The following is a 9777-nucleotide window of genomic DNA, read 5'->3' on the forward strand; positions in this document are numbered from 1 at the left end:
CGTGACTTTTATTATGTCGGTTGGGGAGCCGGAAGTGTTCATTCCTAGTTCAGTGTGAAACTGAAGCAGTCGCAGATTTCAGCACAAACGCAGATGAAATTGTTATCAAATAAACTGAAGAGGACGAACTAAAACCAGCCGATAATTCAGGTTTGATGAGTGCGCTCTTCGTTACACTGAGTGTTGTACATGTGGAGTGTTTTATTGTGTGTTTATTTGTAATATTTAAATGAGCCGGTGAGGTGGTGTTCATATATGTTCATATAGCACATGCGTGTGTTTGTTTCTTTTTACTCATACCATCAGTTGTTTTACGCTCTTTTACTTTTAACCTCAATATAACTATATTTGTATTGATTTCACACGTTTCGATGAGTTTCGGGCTTGTGGCATTAAGCAGTTCAGCCATTTCAGCAGCCACAAAGGCGATGCGTCAGTTTTTGTTGTTTTATCTGATAGTTTTTCAGTTGTTTGTTTTTAAAATTAGGCTTTACATTTAAACTTGATCGGTATATATCAAACATTCCGTTTAGTGTCAGGGGAATTTAGTTCAGTATTCGATTCATTTCTAGAGCTAACGTTAAGTTGCATTAATGTGATGGTAATACGCAGCCATTTTAATTTTTATTTAAAACAATGAAAAATATATTACTTTGTGTATTAAGTACGAAGTTTAAACTCGGATGTTGCTCTAGACATTTTTTTATTCTGTCAAATGGATATTCTGCTTTACACATTAACATCAGGATTTGCCTCGTATTTTATAATGATTATGTGACATCATTATTCATGTTGTTTTTGATGGAGTTCACATGCATACATATGTTGCATGTAAAGCTGGTAAACCTCACATAAAGTATTTATTTTCCTTTTGTAAAGGTCTGAACAGTGAGACGTTTAGAAAAGATATTTTTTGGCACATCTTACCTCTGTAACTTGTAAGTCCTACAGGATATCTTGACAGCACATTTTTTTAATTTGAGCATGAATTAAGATTTAAATCTAGTTGGTTGTATAAGTCATGCATTTGAGTATAAGTATGAAGGTGTCGTTTTGTTTTTCCTCCTGTTTTAGAGTCTGGTACACTTGAATGGACACGGTGCCCACGGGTAGAGAGGTAGAGCTGGTATCTGCTTTTATTGACTCTGAAATATTGAATTGGACAGGAAGGAATTGGACAATGTCAGTTTAAATTTGTTCTGTTTGATTGTGATTTGTTTAGTGACACCAAACCAACTTACCCGAAGCTCCATTATGCCCGTGAAAAAGAAAAGAAAGTCATCTGGCTCAGAAGATCCCAGCATCAGAAAGTGCAAAATCACCAGGTAAAAATATATTTCTGTCTTTCTCTCTGCATCCCTTCACTCTTCCATACATATTAACTGTATCATCCCCTCAGTTACTGTAGGACACAAACTCCAGGACGGATGGTAAACCCAGAGGATCAGTTTTCTAACAAGAAATGTCTCGCCTGGTTTTACGAATATGCAGGTATGTGAATCAGTGCTTTCCTTAAAGTCACCATGAAATCAAAAGGGACTATTTCAAAAAATATGTATAAATCCATGCACATAATAATAATTTTTTTTAATTCATGTGCCTCATAATCTTTAATCAAAATAACTTCCCCTCTCTTGCAACAGTATCGCAGCAATAGCAAACCATCCAATCATGTCCAATTCCAGATGTCCAAAATCCCGCCCTGCATTTTTTTTCTTGTTTAAGAAGCCGTATACTCTGATATACGTCATACTTCATGCCGACTTTAAACACATGCAGCCAGTTAACATGAAACTGCATTTTCAAACCACTTTACTTCCATAATGTGACATTTCTCAGTGAAAACAGTATTTATCAATAAAAAATGAATGGCAGTGCATGATTTTATGTGTCAGGATGGAGTAAAATATGTCTATATGACATTCAAAGGGCAGGGACTGAAAAATAAGATGGCTTGAGGTGGAGCAAGTTATTAAATATTGCTTAAAGATTTTGATTACTTTTTTTGTTGAAATAATGTGCACTGATGAATCATTTGCAATAAGACCATAAACATGTATTAAGTCAAATGGGGATCATTTTGATTTTTTTTCTTTTTCTTTTTCTTTTTTTTTTCTGATAAATGTATTTGAAATGATTATCGTTATGTGTGTAGGGTCAGATGACATTGTCGGACCAGAAAGCATGGAGAAGTTCTGTGAGGACATCGGAGTTGAGCCAGAAAATGTTAGCAAAATTCATTCATATATTTCATACTAATTCCTGAAGTTAGATTTTAGGGACAGTCTTCTGTCCAAAATATGAGAAATCATTAGAAATAATGTGCACTGTGTTTTTGTGACCCTTCAGATTGTAATGTTAGTTTTAGCCTGGAAACTTGAAGCAACAAATATGGGATTTTTCACAAAAGAAGAGTGGCTGAAAGGAATGACATCACTACAGTAAGAATGACCTTCACGTCACATGCCTTGCTTGGATATCATGAGAAATCAGAAGTATTTTATGATTTTAGCATTTAACTTCACTTCTCTCTTTACAGTTGTGACTGCACAGAGAGATTACAAGGCAGACTGGATTATTTACGCTCTCAACTGAATGACCCAGTTATATTCAAGAGCATTTACAGATATGCCTTCGACTTTGCCAGGGTGAGAGGCTTTTAGTAGGACAAAAAAAAAAAAAAAAAGCACTTCCATTTTAAGATAAATTAATCATTTTAAGATAAATATTGCGTGCATCTTTTTCTATTTTGCAGTGAATTTGTGTCTGCTTAAGGCTGGAATACACTGCACGACTTTTGCTCATTTTTTTTTGCCCCGATTTGCAGTCTTGATGAGTCTACAATAGTTGACGAAAGTCTGCGCCAGTCTGCAGATTTTGGGCAGTTGACCGATTTCTCAGAAAATCGCGTAGTGTATGATGAGCACACTCCTATTTTTTAGCTTCAGATTATGATTCCATCCAGTCAGATGATATCAAAACTTGTTTGATATCTTGAGCCGATTTTAGAACACATGTCGTATAGTGTATGGTGCGCCGCTGCTGAAACTGAAGCTGTCCTCTATCAATACAAATACATTAACAATACTAAAGTAAATAAATAGAGTACACATAACAAATTAGCCTAAATTATTGACTCATCTGCACATATAAAACAACTGACTGCGCCACTCACCTCTAACTCCCGTTTCAATCTGTAAAAAAGAATAATTAGTACGAGTCCATCTATACTGACAGTGTCTACCCACCCAAGGCCGCATATAAATGCGCTTGACTCGTTTTTTTCCCGTTTGCGACTCAACACAGAGTCGCTACAACAACAACTGCGGTCATCTCCTGCACATCCATGTTTGTTTCATACAAGCAAGGAGGTGCGTGTTTCTGTCTGAGGTTGTTGTTTTTGGAAGTCTGGTACTGTATGATCCTCAGTCGTTTATTGTATGATGCCCAGTTTTTCCTCTGTAACCATTTACAAAGTCATCAAGTGTATAATGCCTAGTGTTTTACAAATCGTGTAGTGTGTTCCACTTCCAGCCTTTACTGATGTTCTTTCAACATATTCATCTGATTTTGTCTGTAGGATAAAGATCAGCGCAGTCTTGATATGGACACTGCAAAATCCATGTTGGCGCTGATCCTTGGAAGAACGTGGCCTCTGTTCCCAGTGTTCCACCAATTTCTGGAGGTTTGTCATCTCTTCGCCAAACCAGACTGTCAAATCGGCTGTCAAGCTCCAAAGAGGATGAAAAAACACCATTTTAAGCCAAACTGAACCAATTTTTTATTTTTTTGGTGGACTATGCATTTAAAAACTCTGAATTTCGTAGTATTTGTTCTTTAATAACGTGACTAACAGAAGTATCTTTCCTCTAGCAATCAAAGTACAAAGTCATGAACAAGGACCAATGGTACAACGTCTTAGAGTTCAGCCGTACAGTTAACACAGACTTGAGCAACTATGATGAAGATGGAGCCTGTAAGTTTATGATTGTCTTGTTGAGCTGCACGATTAATCGTTAAAAGGTTGCGATCTCGATTCAAACACAGACGCGATCTTATTCCTACATGATAACGATTCGGCTATGTCTATGAAACCTTTGATTTGACAAAATCACACCAAAACATTCAAATCTGCTCTGCCGCCAGAGAGTGCAGTTGTCATGTATAGGTATGAAACAGCTACACAAACAGTCTTTTCAACCACACACAGTATCAATAATTCATATTATCACAGAGGGACTGGGATACAAGTTTATAGTTCATATATAGACACTGATGTCTATGGTAGCGAAAGTAACTTGATGCTTCAAATAAAGATCAGTTATATCGTTACACCAGTAGGTGGCGACAAGTGACTGTTTAAAAAATTTATTTGTCATTGAATCATTCAAGAGATTCATTCAAAAACGCTGATTCATCCAGTAATGAAACGATTGTTTATGAGTGAGAAGTGGAACGGTATTTAGGACCAGTTTTTTTTATAATTCATTCAAATTAATAATAAAAAAAAAAAATTATACTTCAGCAATTAACATTTTGTCAGAACGTCTAGTAAATTACATGTTATTTTGTTTAGTTGTCAAAAAAATTATAATAATTGATTCTCAATTTATCCAGAATCGTGCAGCTCTGTTGTCTTGCCATCCGTCCATTCATCTTTCCCAGTTAAAAATTGCTAATGATCTCTGTCTCTGTGCTGATTTCAGGGCCAGTGATGCTGGATGAGTTTGTGGAGTGGCATAAAGCCAGAAATATTGCATTATAGCACAACCAGACGCTGAATTAAAGCACATCAGATATTTTTTTTTCGGTGTGCCCCTGGCTGCCCCAGATGCAGGCAAACCTCTCGAGGATTGCTTCAAAGTGTCCGATATTCAATACGGATCATCACTACCCAGAGACTCTTACAGTGTTACTTAAAAAGGAAAATGGCTCAGAGGAATCACAAGACAAATAAAAGGGGAAATATTTTTCTTATGTATTGATTTGTTTCAACAGTTCTATTGCCAGTGTTGTATGATTTGTCTGAGAGGGAAACAGTCTTTGTAATTTTTGTCCCTTTCATTTTTTTTTTTTCCTTAAAGTTTTACTTTGTTTATGGTGTCTTGAAAAGGTAATAAAAAAAAGCAGTTGTAAATTAATTTTTCTTCTGGACATTAGTGGCATACAGCACTGTTAGAACATTAAAGCATTATTCAACCATCTAAATGAAGCATGAATAAAAAGATTTACTTTTACACACATTACAACTCAAAAGTTTGGGATCAGTAAGATTTGCTAAAAAAAAAGTTTAAAGTAAGTCTCCTATGCTGATTTAGACTGCATTTATTTGATCCGAAGTACAGTAAAAACAGTAATACTGTGGAATATTATTACAATTTAAAATAACTGAATTTATTTTAAAATGCAATTTATTCCTGTGATGCAAAGCTGAATATTCAGCATCATTACTCCAGTCTTCAGTGTCACATGATCCTTCAGAAATCATTCTAATATGCTGATTTGCTGCTTAAGAAACATTTCTTCTTATTACAAAGAAAAAATAAAACTTTATATTTTTGTGGATTTTTTCTTCAGGATTCTTTGATGAATAGAAAGTTCAAAAGAGTAGCATTTATTTTAAATAGAAATCTTTTTCTCAATTTATAGCATCTTTAATGAAAATAATTAATATTGTTAAAAAAAAAAGCTTACTGACCCCAAACTTCTGAACAAGTACTGTATACATATTTTTGATTACATCTCTAATATAAGCATCAAAATTACTATAGTTGAAAGAACTTGTCTGTATAAACATTTAACTCACCATTTAAAGATAAACACAAAATTACTTGATTTTAATTGACTAGGATTTTGACAATGACACTTAAGTCAATTGTCCAATCAGACCCAATTATCAGCCAATGCTGATCTCAAAATGAACCTTTTCAAAAGTTTTTACAATGATTGTTCCTCCATTTTACAATGTCTCTTGACTTGTTTGTGAGACTCTGTCTCCTCCTGTAGCTGAAACACTGTTTTCGTGGGAAGGAACATCTGGGTGAGTCGACTGGCTCTTTGACTCTCTAACTGGGTTGAAGTCTGCCTGTTTCATGATGGCGTTGAGTCTTGTCAGTGATTGCGTCCTCAATTTTGGCCTGACCTCGACTTCACCCTCCATCCCAGAGGCTTTGATGTGGCTGTATTGATTCCCTTCTTCATCATAGTTGTACACTTTAATGATGCGGCTCTTCTTCTTTGGATGTGGACTAACCACTGATCTGAAATCTTGGTTTTGTTCTTCACCTCCACAGCTCTGAGTTTGGTTTGTATCGTCCTCCCCGCCATCTGCATTTTCTACAGCGTCTACATCATCAGCGTTACTGAGTTCCTGATCAACCAAACCAATGTCCACAGTGTCTTCTCCAGTGCCGTGGGTTTTGTGATAGAACACTGTCTCAGGTTGTTCTCTGGTGGTCTGTACGTTGTTTTGTCCATCGATATGATTGTGATTTCCTTTTCTATAAGGTATACAAGCCCTTATTGTTTGTAGACACTTTATTATGTAGGATCTACTGAACGCACCAAGTGTGAAGGCCACTAAAAAGCTCACGATTACTGATGATGCCACAGCCGCCGCGAAATGGCTTTCTGACAACGTGTCGGTGTAAACCTCTCTGGTCTTCCTCAGTTTCTGGATGTTGGGATTTAAGCCCACTACACTAATTCTGTAAGACACAATTGTTTTGCTCATCTTGTCCGAATGGATACAGAAATAGAGTCCGTCGTGGCTGGATGTGGCCCTTGAAATCCTCAAAGTGCCATTGCATGTTTCCACTGGGTCTTTGTTTTGGTGGTTGCAATCGTCAAATAATCCAAAAGGTGTCTGCCACCACTGTGCCAGCACTGCAAAGGGACGGACGAAACAATCAAGAGACACTTTTCATACCTTGAAACACTTAAAAATGGAGCTACATTTTTTGTTCTTTTTCAATAAATGATCAGTGAAAGAAGGCACTTAAACTTCACAAAATATTCATCCACAACTACAACTATTTAAAAAAGAAATCGTTTTTTGCTTGACATTAAATGTTAACTGAAATTAAATAAAATATAAAGTTGATCATTTTCATTCACTTTGTCCACTTGAATAACAAAAAAACAAAAACTGAAATAAAATTGATAATATTTTTTATAAAACTTAAAATGTAACATAAAAATTATAAAAAATATAATAATTGAGATTTTAATATATCAATGACACTAAAATAACACTGGGTTACACTAAATTATACTAAAAGAACTTATCCTGATGGTGTTTTAAATTCATATTTACTATAGGCCTATATATATAGAAAGAAAGAAATGTTGTGCTGCTCACCTTCATGTCCTTCATCTCTGCACTGAAGCACCAGCGTTTCTCCTGAATGAATGTGAACTGAGTTTACAGGTCTGACCTGCAGATGGTTTGTTTGACTCAGAGTCTCTGGCGACTGTTGAGAGCTTCTCTCAGAAATGTCACTGTGTTCTGTTCTGCTGCTAATAATACATGGAGAGTTACAAAGGAGAATCAAACTCAACAAAGAGCTGATTCTGAACTCCATCTCTAAAAAAATAAATAAAGAGACGTTCATTAACTTAAATGTAAACCTTTCTGCTATATGAATATGATGGCAATAATTTGATATAAAACTGCTCTTTGACCCAAGTCATATTATCTACAGCAGCCCCAATGAGTACGACTGTGGTTTGTCTTCACAAAACACACACAGAATCTGAGGTTGAGTAAGAAAATCAGAAAATTTCTTACTGTTATCATTTGAAAAATTAATTTAAAAACAACACAGATATATGACACATTTATAAGTATCAGTCAGATCAGCCAGTCAAATACTCACAGAATGAGTCTTGTAGTTCTCAATAAGAGTAAAGTACAGTCCTCACATGACAGCCCTTATATTTCATCTCGTGCTCCATGTTTAAAGATTAACGTTTTTCTCTTCAATAATAGACAGGATGTCATGTGGATGAGAATGCCAGTGGATTGTCTGAAGGGTTTGAGTTGATATAACAGTTAAAGTCGGTTTATGGTTGAACAAATCTGAGTTTTAGGTAATTAGTAACATTCTTTATCTTTGCCACCGTGATACATTTATGCAGAGTAGTAGAATAAGTAGAATTTGTCAAGAAATTGCCAAATTGTATCCAATACAACAGCAGAAAAAAAGGCCATATTTCTGATGAATTTCTCTCTGTGGTGCATCGCTTTCCAGAAATGGGTGACAGATTTGTTCTGATGAGTCATGGTAAGCAAGGAAAACAATGCTAAATGCAAATCATGAAACATAGCTCCGTGGACTGTTATAATAGAAAAATATAAAGAATATTTTGAACAAAGATCACAGGGGATATATGTATCACAAAAAAAATAGGATATGAAACTCAAGGTAAAGCAAGGCAGTAAAGTACATACAGTAAGATATAGTCTACTAAAAATAATAATATTAAAGGTGATAATAATAATAATAACAAAACATTTAAAGCAATAGAAACTAAACATACAATAAATGAATAGAAATAAATAACAAGGGAAAAAATATTTCAAAAATATTAAAAATGGTCATCTTCAGAAAATCAGGAGGTAACTTATAATGAAACCATAATTTTTTTTTGAGTAACAGAGCAGTTTTAGCGGCTTTCTTGTTTGCTGAAAAACAAAGAGAGTCATAGAATAAAAAAAATAAAAAATAAAAGGCTAAAATTGGGCTTAGAATCAGTGACTTTACATTTATGGAGATGAAACTCACCACATAAAGTTAGCAGTTTTAATCTGTCATCCATCTCCTTTGACCCGGAGTCCCAAATCAAAAACAGCACTTTCATAATCTCAAAAGTAAAAAGTTTGTAATAAGCAGAGAAAATAAGCCAGGCTACTTCTTTCCAGAACTCCTTTGCATAATCACATTCAAAGAACAAATGTGGTATTGTTTCAAGATTAGAGTTACAGAATGTGCACTGTGAAGAGATGTAACTTAAACTTAGAAAGAAGAGAGTTACAGGGATAGTAATTATGTAGAATTTTAAAGTGAAGCTCTTTCCACTTGTTAGGTAACAGAAACTTATTAATGCCAGTCCATATATTAATAGTAAAAAGAGAAGGATAATTTAATTTCCATTAAAAAAAAAAAAAAAAAAAAAAACCTTTGGGATGACAGCTGAGTTTCCTAATAAGAAATCTTCTAATCCAAAAATGGAAAGCTCCAATCCTCCAATGGATAATTGGGGCATTTCACAGACTGATACTCTCTACAGTTTGACCTAACCATGTGCAAAAGTTTAGGTGAAATAGAATTAATAACCCAGTCATAAACTTTAGGTGAGGAATCCACTCCAAAAAAGTTGATAAATTCAGTGTAGGAATAAAAGCTGCCGTCCTTCTTCAAAAAATCCCAAACAAAAATTACACCTTTGTCAACCCAATTCTTAATAAAGATTTCCACACAGCACATTCTGATTGTTCCATAATAATACTCCTATGAGGGGAACAATTGTGGGAAAAGGCAAGTTTACAGGCCTCCAAGGCTTGCCTATGAAAATTAGCAAGCTTGGCCAAAAGTTTGTTGCATTTAAAATCTTTAAAATTTTACCCCCCACATTTTTCAAAGATGAATTAGGTATGTAAAACCATAACAAATTAGAGTCAGCATTCAGGCAGCGTTTAATCCAGCCGATTTTGAAAACCTGATTGAGAGTAGGCTAGGCTACTGAAGTCCAAAGCATTCACACCTCCCTCCAAAG

The 9777-nt window shown here is 35.1% G+C and overlaps 2 protein-coding genes across 5 annotated transcripts; one reads left to right on the top strand and one right to left on the bottom strand.

Annotated features, from left to right (window-relative positions):
* The first annotated feature begins 15 nt into the window (after positions 1 to 15).
* On the top strand, positions 16 to 5279 carry dcun1d5 (DCN1, defective in cullin neddylation 1, domain containing 5). 4 transcript variants are annotated; one of them, XM_084409446.1, is made up of 11 exons: positions 16 to 150; positions 880 to 938; positions 1075 to 1117; positions 1223 to 1325; positions 1400 to 1491; positions 2156 to 2226; positions 2350 to 2441; positions 2540 to 2648; positions 3581 to 3685; positions 3874 to 3976; positions 4707 to 5242. In XM_084409446.1, exons 4-11 carry the CDS (start codon positions 1255 to 1257, stop codon positions 4763 to 4765), a joined length of 702 nt encoding a protein of 233 aa, XP_084265572.1. In that variant the 5' UTR covers positions 16 to 150; positions 880 to 938; positions 1075 to 1117; positions 1223 to 1254; the 3' UTR covers positions 4766 to 5242. The 4 variants fall into 4 exon arrangements, with proteins under 4 accessions (XP_084265572.1, XP_084265573.1, XP_084265571.1 ...); XM_084409448.1 differs by having other exon boundaries at positions 34 to 150; positions 1075 to 1126; positions 4707 to 5252; XM_084409447.1 differs by lacking the exon at positions 880 to 938 and having other exon boundaries at positions 1075 to 1126; positions 4707 to 5279.
* A 613-nt stretch (positions 5280 to 5892) lies between these two features.
* On the bottom strand, positions 5893 to 7606 carry LOC311290748 (uncharacterized protein). The gene is made up of 2 exons (XM_084409444.1): positions 7361 to 7606; positions 5893 to 6885 (listed from the first exon to the last, which is right to left on the bottom strand). The coding sequence occupies exons 1-2, from the start codon at positions 7581 to 7583 to the stop codon at positions 5960 to 5962; spliced, it is 1149 nt and encodes a 382-aa protein (XP_084265570.1). The 5' UTR covers positions 7584 to 7606; the 3' UTR covers positions 5893 to 5959.
* Positions 7607 to 9777: the final 2171 nt, after the last annotated feature.

The sequence above is a fragment of the Rutilus rutilus genome, assembly GCF_951802725.1.
Source record: "Rutilus rutilus genome assembly, chromosome: 5".
Taxonomy (NCBI): Eukaryota; Metazoa; Chordata; class Actinopteri; order Cypriniformes; family Leuciscidae; genus Rutilus; species Rutilus rutilus.